The 18,638-nt window shown below is 39.1% G+C and overlaps 1 protein-coding gene across 6 annotated transcripts in view; it reads right to left on the bottom strand.

Moving 5' to 3' along the window:
- COL14A1 (collagen type XIV alpha 1 chain) overlaps window positions 1–18,638 on the bottom strand; it is a 229,033-nt gene that overhangs the window by 17,366 nt on the left and 193,029 nt on the right. For all 6 annotated transcript variants that reach the window (XM_065895394.1, XM_065895395.1, XM_065895397.1 and 3 more), the window contains 3 exons: window positions 11,166–11,201; window positions 10,097–10,163; window positions 7,060–7,248 (listed from right to left, as the gene is read on the bottom strand). In XM_065895394.1, the coding sequence (XP_065751466.1) occupies window positions 7,060–7,248; window positions 10,097–10,163; window positions 11,166–11,201 (292 nt within the window). The remainder of the gene's footprint in view (window positions 1–7,059; window positions 7,249–10,096; window positions 10,164–11,165; window positions 11,202–18,638) is intronic.

The following is an 18,638-nucleotide window of genomic DNA, read 5'->3' as shown; positions in this document are numbered from 1 at the left end:
CCGTCTAGTAGGAAAAAAGACATAATGAAAAATCAAGAGATGTGTTAACCAAAACACACGCGCCTGAAAAAGTAGGAGAAGGTAATTTACATTTATTTGCATGATGCCAATGATGTACTTGCTATCTTAATAGATCTTCACTGTGAACACAATAGAGACAAATGCAGAGACATAAGTAATTGATAAAGCTCAACTATATCATCTTGAATTTGGAACTGTTGCATTTTAATAATTCTTAAATACAAGTACATTTTGATTTATTCTTTATGTTTCCATTGTAGTTATGCTGGAAATCTGTATATTGGAATAAAGTATTTGACCATAAATTACTCTCCTTTTACTTCTTTATATTACATAGTACGACACTCTATTTTTTTTAAATTATGTGTGAAGGCAGGTAATGTTTATTATCTATAAGTTTCAGTTTAGAACAGTAACAGAAATGCTGCAAATTATTTGTTATAAATAGGAGACAATATGTTTGCTCGGGCTGAGAATCATGGCTTTATAGGTTTCAAGTCCCTTCCCACCTCAGGACCTTTGCACATGCTATTGCTGTCTTTGCCTAGAATGTCCTCTTCTGACTTTCTTTCTTACTGATATGGCAAACTCCTGAAACTTTCAGGTCTCGGTTAAAACAGCACTGACTCAACAGAGTAAGTCAGAGTCCCCTCTTCCATGTTCATAGAGCAACCTACATTTTTTCATAACACATAAAAACTGAAATTAAGCTATTCATGTATTTTTTTTGTTTAATATCTGTCTCTATGCTGAGTACATAAAAGGCAAGAGCTGTCTCCCCTCTTTACCACTATGCTGTTAACACCCAGCACCAGGCCTGACATGTAGTAGATGCTCAGTAAGTGCTGGTTAAATGAATGAATGAAGATTCAGAAAGATTAAGCAGCCAAGATTACACAGCTAGTATGTGGCAAAGTTAGGATCCTAACCCATATGTGACTGATGCCCCAAACTGCATTCTTTCCCTCCCATCATGCTGCTTCCAGCTAAAGCAGCATCACACATAGTAAGGTGAAAACAGTTTCTCTTCTAAAATATCAGAAGTGAAACAAGATTAAATTACTTTGTTCCAGGTTTCTCCCTGTTTGCCCCCAGGCTGAGATACTATAATAGAAGTATAACTTCTATTGCCAGATCCATGACCAATTTCCCTATAGGTTACTGCCCTACTGGGCCTATGCTAAAATCTAGAAGAATTGTCAAGTGCCAAAATATATAACCGTAAAAAATGCTTTTATCAGGGACTTCCCTCATGTCCCAGTGGTTAAGAATCCACCTGCCAATGCAGGGGACACAGGTTTGAGCTCTGGTCCGGGAAGATCCCACATGCCGTGGAGCCACTAAGCCCATGAGCCACAACTACTGAGCCCACGTGCCACAACTACTGAAGTCTGCGCGCCTAGAGCCCGTGCTCCGCAACAAGAGAAGCCACTGCAATGAGAAGCCCGCGCACCGCAACGAAGAGTAGCCCCTACTCGCCGCAACTAGAGAAAGCCCACGTGCAGCAACGAAGACCCAACGCAGCCAAAAATAATAAATTTTTTAAAAAGTGTCTTTATCATGTTCATAGGTACCCAAAACAGGTCACCTGACTTCTCAAAGCTGGTCATCTGCCGGGTCACGGATGCCCCAAGGCTATCCAAACACAGCAGAACAGAATGCATTAAGAAGCTTGCAAATAGTACAACTACAACCCACTAAGACACTGGTTAGTCTAGCAGTTCACATGCTATGAACTGTGGATATTAGGAGCCATAATGAAACAGGGTTCACCAAACCCTGCACAGTGCTGGCCTCCTCTGTGAAACCCCTGCCAAGCAATGAATTTAAAGGTGACAACGGGGCAGAGGTGAGCAGGCACAGATATTCTGGAATCATACACATCTGGGTTTGCATTCTGGTCCCCTGCTGTTCAGCTGTGTGGCCTTCGTGACAATTGACCATCCGGCTGAGCCTCAGTTTCCTCACCTAAAAATGGGGCTAATACGGATCTCATAAAAGTTTTATGAACATTAATAATGTACTAAGCAACTGCTGATTTATTCAGTAATTGCTTAATAAATGATAGCACCATTTCTTATCAAAGGCCACAGTGCGGTCTTCCTCTAACTTCTGACAGCATGTACTTTCCATATAACTTGCTTAGCAGTTGCCATCTCCCTACTTGTACATTTAGGAATATATCATATTCTTCCCTCATCCAAACCGTGTCTTCTATTTTATCCAAATGAGATTGTATATACGGGACCCAGCACAATATTGCCAGATGCATCTGGCGCCTAACATAACAAGCAAAAGCCATAAATCATAGTATTATCTCACGCACTGCCCAGCCAAGAGCTTTACATAAACCTTGAATTTCATAAATATTTGTTGATTTATTATAGAAAATAAACCAGCTATGAATTCCAGCTGTTATGGATATACAATCTAAACATGAAAATCTTTAGTTGGATGGTTCCTCTGATCCAGTATATTTTGGAGAATCATGGAAACTGAAGGAGTTGCATGAAGACTGAAATCAGGGAAATTTCCCAGTTCTTTTCAGATAAATAAGTAAACTGAATTTTGTGGACTCTAGACCAACTAAGCTACTGTTGTCTGGGTTCACAGATGGTTCAAGATATCGGTGTGGATAATGAACATTTAAATAAATGGAAAAAGGAAATAAACAGATTGGTCATCTGGGAATGACATGCAGAGATCACAATTAGAAATTGATTTGTCAAGAGGATCTCGTCAGAATCACACAAGGCTAATTGGAGAGCGAGTTAAGGTCAGAATAGTTAGGACTCAATTGTCACAGTTCAGGGAACAACAGAGGAACCTCAGAGCTGATCCCACCCATTTTTCTAAATTTTGGAAGCCAGGCTACAAGGCCATTTACCTGAAGATGGTGCAGAGTTTAATAGGGAAAGGCAGCAAAAACGTAGCCTAGTCCATGGAGGAATCGCTTTTCTTTGACATAAGTTAACAGTGAGGAGAGAAAGCAGGCGCGTCACATTTTGCTTCTGTGATGCAAGTGGAACCCCTTCAATTCTGGGTGCCAATAATCAGCCAAGTCTCAGCTGAAGTCTAAGCTTTGGAGGAACAACGTGAGCTGCAGGATCTCTTTGAATCATTAAAGTCTGAGGACTCTCTTTCTATTACAACCTATGGGAGAAGACAGCTAAGAGACTGTTCCACACAATCTTATGAAAAATACTTTAAGTTAAAGGAGACAAAGGGTTAATGAGAGCGAGAAAGACAATCAGATGGAGTGAAAATACAGTCTTCTGTTAGGAAATAAGGAAAGTCGTGAATGGTCGTCTACTTCACCGAGCTGATGTGGAAGGAATGTTTGCAATTTCTATTCTCTAAAAATGCATATTCTTTGGATATTTCAATGATAAGAATGGCGTTTATCAGGGGCTTCCCTGGTGGCGCAGTGGTTGAGAGTCCGCCTGCCGATGCAAGGGATACGGGTTCGTGCCCCGGTCCGGGAGGATCCCACATGCCGCGGAGCGGCTGGGCCCGTGAGCCATGGCCGCTGAGCCTGCGCGTCCGGAGCCTGTGCTCCGCAACGGGAGAGGCCACAACAGTGAGAGGCCCGCGTACCGCAAAAAAAAAAAACAAAAAAAAACCAGAATGGCGTTAATCAAAGATCTTGAACTAGAACAGTGTATTTCAAACTGAGGTCATAAAATCCAAAGGTGCCCCTTAGCCATTTTTTTTTAATGTTTATATTGGAATATAGTTGATATACAATGTTGTATTAGTTTCAGGTGCAAAGCAAAGTGACTTAGTTATACATATATCTCTTCTTTTTCAGATTCTTTTCCCATATAGGTTATTACAGAGTACTGAACAGAATTCCCCATGCTGCCCCTCAGCCTTTTAACAAAAGAAAACAGGAAACAATAGTAAGGAAAGTATTATTTCTATTTGCCTCAGTTATGTAAGTTTGAATGCACACACATGCACCTGCATACAGCATCACGATGTAAAGTGTATTTCTTCTTGTTCATTATGTTTTAAGAAGTTTGAAAAACTAGAATAGAGAAATCAGATGGAGTACTTCTGGTGAAAAATTAGCCATATCAATAGAGTCATGAATTTTTTTTTATGAAACTCAGCAGAAAGTGGGGTTCCCCTCAATGCTATGCCAGAATCTTAACATCCATACTTCTTTCAGTCTTTCTTTGGTAGCTTATTATTTGTGTAAGTACACCGCCTAGTAATAGTACTTATTTTTACTCATTATAATAAAGTGTCCTTTTAAAATTGTATTCTACAGTATAGTGATAATCATATTTTATACAGAAAAAAAAATCAAACTGAGCTCTGGTTTTTATTTCCAGTCCTGACACTGGCTGACTTCTAGCCTCTTTGGGCCTCGATATCTTTATAAGCTTCTTTTTTATATAAAATGAGAGGGTCAGGAGAAAAGATGGCTGAAGTTTCTTCAGTTTTAAAATTCTATTGTTTTGGTTTCGTGGAAAGGCAGACATTTTTCTGTATCAATCCTTTCTGGGTTTTTGGACCACAAGGCTAATATCAAAGCATGAATCACTTTGCTGTATACCTGAAACTAACACAGCATGGTAAATCAACTATACTTCAATAAATATTTTTTTTAAAAAAATTATTGTTTTCCTTGCAACCATGAATCCCAATTGCAACAGGATTGGAATACTTTGCTGGCCTATAAACCCCTACCTTAAACCCCAAAGCACACCCTCCCAGTTGGTGATCAACCAAAATCACCCTCCCTCATGCTCAGAGGGCATTTCTCACTTTCTCTTACTGTCATCCTGTGTTTGTGAAATACAGGATTTTGCTTATCTACTATACTCTTTCGGAATATATACATACATGTATGTCAGAAAATTATATCATGGAAAATCGTATTTCGAGGGCTGTCTGGACCACTGTTTGAGGATCCTTGGCTGACTTTTCTCTGATCTAAGCATTCAAGTGTTCTTGCAGAGCAGGAAAGACTCAGTCTGGCAGGAACGAGGACAGGACTTCCAAAAAGAACAAAGACAACTTGTGACTTGCCGAGAGTGACTCAGGCACTGGCTCTGTGCTCCCTGAGTCACAGCTGACCCATCACCAACCCCATTAGAGGGTGTCCTGTTGACAGAGGTGGCCACCTTCCTGGCTGCCAGATCGTTGGTACACTGCGAGGAAATTATGTCCTTCTCTACATCTGCTGATTTAGTACCCTGGCACAGGAAAACCCTTTAGAAAGGAAAATCAGAACTGGGTTGCAATCAAAGCAACAATGATCTGATGAGGACCTATTATTGCAAAGCAATTCAGACCTGAGCCCTGCTCTCTGCCATCATGCTGTTCATTAACATGTGATGACTGCTAAAATGGGTGGGAGAGATGGTCACAGCATCAGGTATTCAGGGGGTGGAGACATCTGTTGGTCCAGAACAATCAACAAAAACTTCACGCATGAGACAGGGGTTAAGCTGAGCCTTGAACTAAGAGTGAGATTCACAGAAGGCAGGGAAAGGAAAGGACATTTCCAAAGGGGGAAGAACAAAGTGTCCAAAAGTGCAAAGGCAGAAATGCACATGGCCTGTTGGCATGGATCAAGAATAAACATGAGATATTATCTTGGTAATCTGCATTTTACATCTCAAATTTGATCAAAGAAGTATATCCTACCCATCTCATTACAGCAATATGACTCACAAGAGCAGATAGGTACTAGTTAGCTTTTCTCCCAGTCTACATTCCATAAAATTGTGTCCTAGAAAATACTTGTTATTGGTTATCTCCTTTCCTATCACTTTCTTTGTGGCTGATATGTAACCTCTTTTCCCACCTCTCTTTGATCTGATCTGCTTCTGGAGTGGGAGATCTTGGCCAATTACAGAATAGGGTGAAATTCAATCGAAAGAGTCCATTATTGTATTACACAACACTGCTAAGACCTGGAAAGGGTAGAAGAAAAGGCTAAGTAGGATCTCTATTTGAAAGAAACTTTAGTAGGAAAGATTAAACATTGGCCCATGGAACTGTTAAATAAAATACTGCCTCATGTTATAGGAAGATGAGCCACAAACAGTATTTAATTTGAAGTTTAGAACTGGCATGGTCTACATAAGCACATGTAAATCATATGTTGATATGACTCATGCCTTACCTCAAGGCTGACCGTTGCCTGGTATGGGCACTGCACAAAAAAATGTACCAGACCTAGGAAGTGAGCTCTCTACTTGCCATGACACATGTGGACAAACAATGCTGCTTGCCATACGAGCAAACAAAAGATGTTGTGTCCATCAAGCCGGCAGCCACTACGGCTGCCCCCAACAGTGCACCCTGAGGAGATTCAGGATGGAAAAGAACAGAATACTGGCTCTAGGTAGTTAAGGTTCGTATCAAAGCAATGATTTCAATGAGCCCAGACTCTTGCATCTTCCCATTCATAGGAAAGTGCTAAATTCATTAATTTGAGATGCCTGTTTTTCCTTAATTAACAGTTCTCTTTTGATGTTCCCACTACCTGGTTTTTGTTGCAAAACTCCTACAAATCCAGGTCCTCCTTCATCTCTTTGGAGCAGTTCCTCAGACCCATCAGAGAGGCTGCATCCCAGGCTTAAGTCCTCAGTGAGTCCGCCAAATAAAACATAATTCTCAACTTTTAGGTTGTGTGTGTGTGTTTTTTTTTCAGTTGACACATATGTTTGATGCTACCTCTGTCCAGAGTGGGGTATCATTTTGTAATTCTACCTGGATGGGCATATTTTTTTAAAATTCATCCATCTAGTGGGGACCTCTTTCTCTCATGAGCTCAAAAGCCTTTTAGAGGTGAACTGGGGTTTCTGATCCTCCCTTTGCATACAAGCAGACGTGGCTCTTAATAAATGTTTTGTAGATCACTCAATTTTCTCAATATTGGGAATTAATAAACAAGAAGCTGAAGAATAGATGGAATAGAATTAATTTAGGTCCATTATTTGGAACTCTATCATTGCATAAGCACCACCGTTACACTCTTGTTTCGGCGCACTCAGTGACAGGAGTGGTCCAGCTTACCTCGTTCTCCTGGGGTCCCTGGCACACCCGCGTTTCCTGGGAAGCCTGGGGCACCTGGGGGTCCTTGTTCACCAGGGGTTCCAGGTGAGCCTGGTCTCCCAGGCTCTCCAGGAGGCCCTTGGATGGTCCGAATTGATGTTGACTGGCTGGGGATCTGGTTGAGGATGGCTGTGTACCTGGCCATATGACCTGAGACACGAAGGACAAAGAAGCATTCGATGAACTGTCGCACTTAGAAAGGGAGAACTGAAGGCATCATCTGTCAAGGTTCCAAACAATTCTCTTAGACACCCACCAACAGGAAGAAGCACATCCCTCTGAAATAAGTTGATTTCCAACTGAAAACTTTTTGCATCTTACTTTGGATGATATTAACAGCTGGACTGTATTCAAGTCGCATCTCATGTGTTTGGAATCCCACAGCTCACGTCAGCATCTCAGTAAACATCAGTGACCAGAAATCATAAATTTTATCTTCACCCCCAATATTTATCTGACCCCTAAATCCTCACCCAGCTGCCCCTTTTCCCCAGCGATTTCCACCCAAGTAATATGTCTTTTTTCCAACCCACAAAGCCTGTCCCACCCTCTTGCTCAGTAATCCCCAGACAAGTGCTCTGTTTCAACTCATTTCTTCATTGCCAAGGCTTTTTGCAGAAACCTTTACTTGGGTCCCAGCTGCAGAAACTCTGAATAGCTTTATTTTTTAAAAAAATCTGGCGCTCTCTCCCAGAATCCCTTAACTCAGCTGTGCCTGGAAGAATGTATTTTAATAATTAGAAGTATAGATTGAGAAAGTATTTGATACCATAATGCCCCATTTTTCAGCATCATCAGGAGATAACATTTTCCCAAAGAAGTGAACTTTCCAGATGACTGTCATTTATTCCTTTGTAAACATTCAACCCTAAATAAAGAATAGTAACCATTTTTAGAGGGATGATTTCTAAGATATAGTCAATGCGTTTTTAAGCATAGGACCATGACTGTAAGTAGGGTTGGCCTCCTGATGACCCAGGAGCCATTAGTAGGCATGTGCATGAATGTCTGGGTGGGGTCAGACATTTCCACATCTGCTTTTTCAGCTTCCTCCTTTGATAAAAGGGCCATCCTTTATTATTGATACTTCCCTAGCTGTCATCACCTCAGTCTCACACAGCTTCCCACATAAACTTTCCTAGCATAATTCAGATCTGGACTGAAAACCAGGTAACTGAGCATGTGAGGAATTATATGCTAAATGATAATCAAGTTCTGAGGTAAAGCCTAAGGAAGGAAATAAAAAGCCCAGAGAAACGTGAAGTGGTGTGTGGGCAGATGACTGAGGTACCAGAAATAAAGCTTCTGGGTGGGTTGGGTTTTGCTCATAGACTGGCATAAAATCTCTTCTATTTTTTTCCTCTGACAATGACATTGACAGGCAGGGCCTCCCTATTTTCCTGACATGTTTCAGCTCTTGTTTCTATTTCCTAGAAGTTATTCACAAGAATCTGAGAATTGCTGATGGGAAAAACTGGATTTTGGACTCTCAATTTTTAGGGCATGTTTCAAATAATCACATATTTATATAAGATTTTTATTCTACAGTGGAATAAGATAGCAACTATTGCGAAATCTTCCTTATGTTATAGTCAGTGAGTCATATTAGAATTTAACCCTTAGGTTTCCTTAAAATCATTACCCACCCATTTACAGTGTATACTTGAAATGAGAAACTTACAAAATAATCCAAGGTACAGGTTAGCTTTGGACATATTCTACTTAATGTCGTTTCCCTTTTACAATTAATTGTATTTTCAGAGATCCTATTTTGGCATTAAACTTAAGTAGTTTCATTTAACTGATAAATTCTTTCACAACCACTAGTTTGGGCAATATAATACAAAATGAAATAAAGTTAAAATATAGGGAGCATTACTACTACACCTGAAGATAGTAGCTTTGTATTCAGTTTGCCCTAAGATTACGTCTTAATGAAAACTCTTCCAAGCCCCTGTAGACCTTCACTCCATGCTTTCTGCAGGATGAGATCTGGGTTTATCTACTGCAGATGGAATTTTGGACCCAGCCAATAGCACCTTCTTGGACACTTACAGGATTCCCAAACTTCCCAGGTTAAAAAAATATAACCTCAAAGCTGTTAAGGCAGCCGCTTAGGTAATGTTGGCCTTGGAGATGGTGGATGCTACAGAACCAGGGGGCTTGGCAGCAGAGTTAGGCCAGAGCTGTCTGGGTTTGAGAGGAATATTTCAGCTCCATGTGGCCTCAGATCTTTGTGGAACTAAACAAATGACTGGCAGAGAGAAGGGCCCACTCTAGTAACCCTCTGGTTAGATTACGGAGACAAAATATAAAGTCAGTGGGCAGGGGAGAAATGCACAGATGCGTGGGTATGTAAGTGAATGAGCATGAATCAGCAACTGAAATACCGGCCTGTGGGAAAGTTCAAGTTTAAAATGAAGAAATGGGACAGGTGTGATATAAAGTGTGTTCCAGTGTAATTTTTGGCACGGAGCCCAAGTATCATGTCAAATGTTCACATGAAGCCTGTCCCCATGTGTGCATGTATGTTTGTGTGTCTGCATTTTTTCTGGTATGAATCTTAAAAAATAAAGGGAAGGGCCTTGGGCTAACCAAAAGAAATGGGTAAGAAAGAGATATGGATTTAAATCTAGGGGTTTGAATGTAGCTTCTGATGCCTTAGTTTGGCAGCTTTCAAGTGCTGAGGACTTGAGAAAAAAATCTATCTATTTGGAGAGATGAAGAAGAAATAAAAGATTTGATATGGACAGTCAAGTTAAACCTATATGGGCAAACAGAGAGTTTTTGGACAAACAACAGAGAGGAATCTGGTCTCTGCACCATCGATGCAGAACTCTAGGGTAATATGTAATGATCACTTAGATGGGTTAGTGATGGCCATCTGTAAAGCTTATGTTTCTGCAACAAGACAAAGCTTAGTCTTTATGCTTGTGTGAAAGGCAAATTCCCATTTGGACGTGTAATAAAAAAACATCTGTAACTATAATGCACTTACTTTGGATGAGCTGTTCGCACACCTGATGTGCCACTGCTCTCACCATGGCTTGAGACTGTAGGTCACCCTGGATGAGAAAAAAGCAGACTGCTGACTCTCAGCCACAAGCCCAGCCAATGGCAGGACTTCCAGGATGGAAATGGGACTCGACCCATTGTTCCCAACCTAGGCTCTCTGTCTCCTAGCAACAGGTAGGATTGACCACCATGGTGCACACGGAGAAGGTGCAAGCGATCTGGCACTCATGGTACAAGGTTCCTGAGAGCCTTTATGAAATTAAAAAGTTCAAGTGTTTCTGGCCACAGATTCTAAAAAATTTACTAGTTTTGTAATAAACCCATACATATTTAATGCCTTATTTCTCGCTCTTTAGAGCTTGTAAAATACAGCAATTTCTCAACCAGTGGCTTACTTAATACTAATAGCAACTCGGAGGAAAGATGTTAAATCCATCTTACAGATGAACAGAGCTAAACATACTGCCCAAGTTTTCACAGAGGTAACTGGATGAGCCCAAGGTCACTGCTGTTTCTACTAGAGCCGACAGCACAATTATATGAGCAGTGGCACAATTTCTCAAAGGATATAGAAGGCCCCTAAAATAAACTGATCTAAGTTTCATAGCCAGTTCTTTGATTCCATGCTGCCTTTGTCTTCCTTGGTTCCCATATTGGAAATACACAAGCCTCAATCTACCGCTTGGCAGTTTGAATAGAGCTTTTACTTTTCTGAAGCCTTTTCACATCCATTATATTATGTCTTCATTAAATCCACTTTGTGAGTTAGATGAGTTTGATTCTCTCCATTTTAGCCTGAAAGAAATGGCCTAAGGTCATCTAGCTGGATAGTAGCAGATCTGCAACTAGAAGCCAGCACTCCTGACTTTTAGCCCACAGCGTGGTTTTCCCTTGAAAATGTGCTCACAGCCAAGCGAGTTGAGGAGAGGGGGAAGAGGAGTGGTATTAGAGCAATGAGTAGTCATGAGAGTAAATGGTTATCCTTTATCGGGCTTATGCAACAAAAGATGTGCAGTCAGCTGCGGCTGGTCAACACTCCAGAGGATACTTACTCTTTCTCCTCTTTCTCCCTTTGCTCCAGGGACACCCTGTAAAATTTTAAATTGTCAAGTTACTTTTGACACTACACTCAGCCAAGCATGACAGCGTATCTTATCTTATTGTATCAACATTTTTTATTAGCTCTCATAATTCTACAGCAAAAATAGATACACAGCAACAGGGTTAAACAAACAGCAACCCGTAAACTCATCAAGCAGAGAGAGCTGTTTTAAACATTTTACTCCTTCAGCCTTTGAATGCACAGACACAATAGGTTTTAATACAAAATTGGGATCATGTAGCAATACTGCTTTGCAACATAGTGTCACTGAATAAGTCATTCACATCTTTTCACACAAAACACCACCCTCTGAATTGTACTTTACTGATGCTGCATAATTGATTTCACAAATCTCTGCTGAAAAGATAAACTGTTTTAATTTTTGAAAGAATATCTCTCACAGAAAGGAAAAGATCTTCCAACTTAAGAGTTCAAGTAAAAGATGAAATCTGTGAAATCCCACATCCTCACTCTGCTTTCCATCCAGAATAACAGCAAACAATTCTTTCTCCCTGAGTCTCCCTGATGATACGAGCTTGTATTAACACGAATTGTCAGCTGAATCATTATTTTGTTTTGTGGCTTAGCTACTCTTTGATCCACAGGAAACTTTACCATATCTGTAAAACCTTTTACTGATAAAACAATGGCGTTTTTAGTGTTTCTGCAATGAAATTACATGTATAATGCAAAACCTGTGTCTTCAGAAGAATTTCATCTTTTTGTTTCAACTCCAAGGCAGCGTAATAGATTTACTGAACAACATTTTATCCTCTCTATCAAAAGGATAGTGAGTGCCATTTAGAGATGGAATTTGCCACATTGTCAGACTGTTCCCAGTTGTTACTATAATCTCAACAGGTCCCAAATCAAACTTATATCATCTCCAAAATCTCTATTCAGTTAGTCATCCAAATTCAAAATTCTGGGTTCACCCCACAGTGTGCAGGTAAACTGCCTTTCTGGAAAAATGAAAAGCCCTCACTTGTACTGTTTGCTGTTTTCAGAGGTGTAAATGCTTGTACTATGGCTGATTTCAAGTGACAAATGTGCTGTCACTGAAGATCGAGTTTCAAAGAGAAGAGAAGCACAAAATCTACTCTCCCAAGCAGGTACAAGCCAGTCCAAGCCCACCACTAGTTATATCTTTTACCCTTCCTTCCCTTGCCTCCTTTTTTTCTTTTCTTTTATTTAATTTTTTATGCAGCAGGTTCTTATTAGTTATCCATTTTATACATATTAGTGTATATAGGTCAATCCCAGTCTCCCAATTCATCACACCACCACCGCCCCTGCCACTTTCGCCCCTTGGTGCCCATACGTTTGTTCTGTACATCTGTGTCTCAATTTCTGCCCTGCAAACTGGTTCATCTGTACCATTTTTCTAGGTTTCACATATATGTGTTAATATACGATACTTGTTTTTATCTTTCTGACTTACTTCACTCTGTATGACAGTATGCAGATCCATCCACATCTCTACAAATGACCCAATTTTGTTCCTTTTCATAGCTGAGTAATATTCCATTCTATATATGTACCACACCTTCTCTATCCATTCGTCTCTCAATGGGCATTTAGGTTGCTTCCATGACCTGGCTATTGTAAATAGTGCTGCAATGAACATTGGGGTGTGTGTGTCTTTTTGAATTATGGTTTTCTCTGGGTATATGCCCAGTAGTGGGATTCCTGGATTGTATGGTAGTTCTATTTTTAGTTTTTTAAGGAACCTCCATGCTCTTCTCCATAGTGGCTGTATCAATTTTCATTCCCACCAAGAGTGCAAGAGGGTTCCCTTTTCTCCACACCCTCTCCAGCATTTGTTGTTTGTAGATTTTCTGATGATGCCCATTCTAACTGGTGTGAGGCGATACCTCATTGTAGTTTTGATTTGCATTTCTCTAATGATTAGTGATGTTGAGCAGCTTTTCATGTGCTTCTTGGCCACCTGTATGTCCTCTTTGGAGAAATGTCTGTTTAGGTCTTCTGCCCATTTTTGGATTGGTTTGTTTGGTTTTTTAATATTGAGCTGCATGAGCTGTATATATATTTTGGAGATTAATCCTTTGTCCATTGATTCGTTTGCAAGTATTTTCTCCCATTTTGAGGGTTGTCTTTTCGTCTTGTTTGTAGTTTCCTTTGCTTTGCAAAAGCTTTTAAGTTTCCTTAGGCCCCATTTGTTTATTTTTGCCTTTATTTCCATTACTCTGGGAGGTGGATGAAAAAGATCTTGCTGTGATTTATGTCAAAGAGTGATCTTCCTATGTTTTCCTCTAAGAGTTTTATAGTGTCAGGTCTTACATTTAGGTCTCTAATCCATTTTGAGTTTATTTTTGTGTTAAGGAGTGTTCTAATTTCATTCTTTTCCAGGTAGCTGTCCAGTTTTCCCAGCACAACTTATTGAAGAGACTGTCTTTTTCCCATTGTATATCCTTGCCTCCTTTGTCATAGATTAGTTGACCATAGGTGCATGGATTTATCTCTGGGCTTTCTATCCTGTGCCATTGATCTATGTTTCTGTTTTTGTACCAGTACCATATTGTCTTGATTACTGTAGCTTAATAGTATAGTCTGAAGTCAGGGAGTCTGATTCCTCCAGCTCCGTTTTTCTTCCCCCAAGACTGTTGTGGCTACTTGGGGTTTTTTGTGTCTCCCCACAAATTTTAAGGTTTTTTTGTTCTAGTTCTATAAAAAAAAATGCCATTGGTAATTTGATAGGGATTGCATTGAATCTATAGATTGTTTTGGGTAGTATAGTCATTTTCACAATATTGATTCTTCCAATCCAAGAACATGGTATATCTCTCCATCTGTTTGTGTCATCTTTGATTTCTTTCATCAGTGTCTTATAGTTTTCTGCATACAGGTCTTTTGTCTCACTAGGTAGGTTTATTCCTAGGTATTTTATTCTTTTTGTTGCAGTGGTAAATTGGAGTGTTTCCTTAATTTCTCATTCAGATTTTTTATCATTAGTGTATAGGAATGCAAGAGATTTTTGTGCATTAATTTTGTAGCAGGCAACTTTACCAAATATATGGATTAGCTCTAGTAGTTTTCTGGTGGCATCTTTAGGATTCTCTATGTATAGTATCATGTAATCTGCAAACAGTGACAGTTTTACTTTTCTTTTCCAATTCGGATTTATTCTATTTCTTTTTCTTCTCTAATTGCCATGGGTAGGACTTCCAAAATTATGTTGAATAATGGTGGTGATAGTGGACATCCTAGGCTTGTTCCTGATCTTAGAGGAAATGCTTTCAGTTTTTCACCATTGAGAATGATGTTTGCTGTGGGTTTGTCATATATGGCCTTTATTATGTTGAGGTAGGTTCCCTCTATGCCCATTTTCTGGAGAGTTTTTATCATACATAGGTGTTGAATTTTGTCAAAAGCTTTTTCTGCATGTATTGAGATGATTTTTTCTTCTTCAATTTGTTAATATGGTGTATCACATTGATCGATTTGCGTATACTGAAGAATCCTTGCATCGCTGGGATAAATCCCACTTGATCATGGTGTATGATCCTTTTAAGGTGTTCTTGGATTGTTTGCTAGTATTTTGTTGAGGATTTTTGCATCTATTCATCAGTGATATTGGTCTGTAATATTCTTTTATTGTAGTATCTTTGTCTGGCTTTGGACTCAGGGTGATGGTGGCCTCAGAATGAGTTTGGGAGTGTTCCTTCCTCCGTAATTTTTTGGAAGTGTTTGAGAAGGATGGGTGTTAGCTCTTCTCTAAATGTTTGATATAATTCACCTGTGAAGCCATCTGGTCCTGGACTTTTGTTTGTGGAACATTTTTAATCACACTTTCAATTTCATTACTTGTGATTAATCTGCTCATATTTTCTATTTCTTCCTGTTTCAGTCTTGGAAGGTTATACCTTTCTAAGAGTTTGTCCATTTCTTACAGGTTGTCCATTTTATTGGCATAGACTTGCTTGTAGTAGTCTCTTAGGATGCTTTGTATTTCTGCGGTGTCTGTTGTAACTTCTCCTTTTTCATTTCTAATTTTATTGATTTGAGTCCTCTCCCTCTTTTTCTTGATGAGTCTGGCTAATAGTGTATGAATTTTGTTTATTATCTCAAAGAAACAGCTTTTGGTTTTATTGATCTTTGCTATTGTCTTCTTTGTTTCTATTTCATTTATTTCTGTTCTGATCTTTATGATTTCTTTCCTTCTGCTAATTTTGGTTTTGTTTCTTCTTTCTCTAGTTCCTTTAGGTGTTAGGTTAGGTTGTTTATTTGAGATGTCTGTGGTTTCTTGAGGTAGTATTGTATTGCTATAAACTTCCTTCTTAGAACTGCTTTTGCTGCATCCCATAGGATACTTTTTATCATCTTTATTAGAGTATAATTGCTTTACAATGGTGTGTCAGTTTCTGCTTTAAAACAAAGTTAATCAGTTATACGTATACATATGTCCACATATCTATTCCCTCTTGCATCTCCCTCCCTCCCACCCTCCCTATCCCACCCCTCTAGGTGGTCACAAAGCACTGAGCTGATCACCCTGTGCTACGTGCCTGCTCCCCACTAGCTATCTATGTTACGTTTGGTAGTGTGTATATGTCCATGCCACTCTCTCTCTTTGTCCCAGCTTACCCTTCCCCCTCCTCATATCAAGTCCATTCTCTAGTAGGTCTGCATCTTTACTCCTGTCTTGCCCCTAGGTTCTTCTGACCATTTTCTTTTTTTTTTTTTTACATTCCATATATATGTGTTAACATACGGTATTTGTTTTTCTCTTTTGACTTACTTCACTCTGTATGACAGTCTCTAGGTCCATCGACCTCACTACAAATAACTCAGTTTCATTCCTTTTTCTGGCTGAGTAATATTCAATTGTATATATGTGCCACATTTTTTTATCCATTCATCTGTGGATGGACACATGGGTTGCTTCCATGTCCTGGCTATTGTAAACAGAGGTGCAATGAACCATTTGGTACATGACTCTTTATGAATTATGGTTTTCTCAGGGTATATGCCCAGTACTGGGATTGCTGGGTCATGTGCTAGTTCTATTTTTAGTTTTTTAAGGAACCTCCATACTGTTCTCCATAGTGGCTGTATCAACTTACATTCCCACCAACAGTGCAACAGGGTTCCCTTTTCACTTTAACCTCTGCAGCATTTATTGTTTGTAGATTTTTTGATGATGGCCATTCTGACCAGTGTAAGATGATATCTCATTTTTTTGATTTGCATTTCTCTAGTGATTAATGATGTTGAACATTCTTTCATGTGTCTGTTGGCAGTCTGTATATCTTATTTGGAGAAATGTCTGTTTAGTCTTCTGCCCATTTTTGGATTGGGTTATTTGTTTATTTGATATTGAGCTGCATGAGTTGCTTGTATGTTTTGGAGATTAATCCTTTGTCAGTTGCTTCATTTGCAAATATTTTCTCCCATTCTGAGGGTTGTCTGTTCGTCTTATTTATTGTTTCCTTTGCTGTGCAAAAGCCTTTAAGTTTCATTAGGTCCCATTTTTTATTTTTGTTTTTATTTCCATTTCTCTAGGAGTGGATCAATAGGATCTTGCTGTGATTTATGTCATAGAGTGTTCTGCCTATGTTTTCCTCTAAGAGTTTGATGGTGTCTGGCCTTACATTTAGGTCTTTAATCCGTTTTGAGGTTATTTTTGTGTATGGTGTTTTTGTATATTGAGTTTTCTAATTTCATTTTTTACATGTAGCTGTCCAGTTTTCCCAGCACCACTTATTGAAGAGGCTGTGTTTTCTCCACTGTATATTCTTTCCTCCTTTATCAAAAATAAGGTGACCATATGTGCGTGGGTTTATTTCTGGGCTTTCTCTCCTGTTCCATTGATCTATATTTATGTTTTTTTCCAGTACCATACTGTCTTGATTACTGTAGCTTTGTAGCAGAGTCTGGAGTCAGGGAGCCTGATTCTTCCAGCTCTGTTTTTCTTTCTCAAGCTTGTTATGGCTATTCGGAGTCTTTTGTATTTCCATACAAATTGAGAAATTTTTTGTTCTAGTTTTGAGAAAAATGCCATTGGTGGTTTGATAGGGATTACATGGAATCTGTAGAATGCTCTGGGTAGTAGAGTCATTTTCACAATGTTAATTCTTCCAATCCAAGAACATGGTATATCTCTCCATCTGTTTGTATCATCTTTAATTTCTTTCATCAGTGTCTTATAATTTTCTGCATACAGCTCTTTTGTTTCCTCAGGTAGGTTTATTCCTAGATATTTTATTCTTTTGTTGCAATGGTAAATGGGAGGATTTTCTTAATTTCACTTTCAGATTTTTCACCATTAGTGTACAGGGATGCAAGAGATTTCTGTGTATTAATTTTGTATCCTGCTACTTTACCAGATTCATTGATTAGCTCTAGTAGTTTTCTGGTAGCATCTTTAGGATTCTCTGTGTATATTATCATGTCATCTGCAAACAGTGACAGCTTTACTTCTTCTTTTCCAATTTGGATTCCTTTTATTTCTTTTTCTTCTCTGATTGCTGTGTTTAAAACTTCCAAAACTATGTTGAATAATCGTGGTGAGAGTGGACAACCTTGTCTTGTTCCTGATCTTATTGGAAATGGTTTATCACCATTGAGGACGATGTTGCCTGAGGGTTTGTCATATATGGCCTTTATTATGTTGAGGAATGTTCCCTCTATGCCTACTTTCTGGAGGGTTTTTATCATAAATGGGTGTTGAATTTTGTCAAAAGCTTTCTCTGCATCTACTGAGATGATCATATGGCTTTTCTCCTTCAATTTGTTAATATGGTGTATCACGTTGATTGATTTGCATATATTGAAGAATCCTTGCATTCCTGGGATAAACCCCACTTGATCATAATGTATGATCCTTTTAATGTGCTGTTGAATTCTGTTTGCTAGTATTTTGTTGAGGATTTTTGCAGCTATGTTCATCAGTGATATTGGCCTGTAGTTTTCTTTCTTTGTGACATCTTTGTCTGGTTTTGGTATCAGAGTGATGGTGACCTCATAGAATGAGTTTGGGAGTATTCCTCCCTCTGCCATATTTTCGAAGAGTTTGAGAAGGATAGGTGTTACCTCTTCTCTAAATGTTTGATAGATTTCATCTGTGAAGCCATCAGGTCCTGGGCTTTTGTTTGTTGGAAGACTTTTAATCACAATTTCAATTTCGGTGCTTGTGATTGGTCTGTTCATATTTTCTATTTCTTCCTGGTTCAGTCTCAGAAGGTTGTGCTTTTCTAAGAATTTGTACATTTCTTTCAGGTTGTTAATTTTACTGGCATATAGTTGCTTGTAGTAATCTCTCATGATCCTTTGTATTTCTGCAGTGTCAGTTGTTACTTCTCCTTTTTCATTTCTAATTCTATTGATTTGAGTCTTCTCCCTTTTTTTCTTGATAAGTCTGGCTAATGGTTTATCACTTTTGTTTATCTTCTCAAAGAACCAG

The sequence above is a fragment of the Phocoena phocoena genome, chromosome 17 (genome assembly GCF_963924675.1).
Source record: "Phocoena phocoena chromosome 17, mPhoPho1.1, whole genome shotgun sequence".
NCBI classification, from domain to species: domain Eukaryota; kingdom Metazoa; phylum Chordata; class Mammalia; order Artiodactyla; family Phocoenidae; genus Phocoena; species Phocoena phocoena.
Note: the sequence above shows the minus strand (reverse complement) of the source record. Positions and strands in the feature narration are given on the sequence as shown.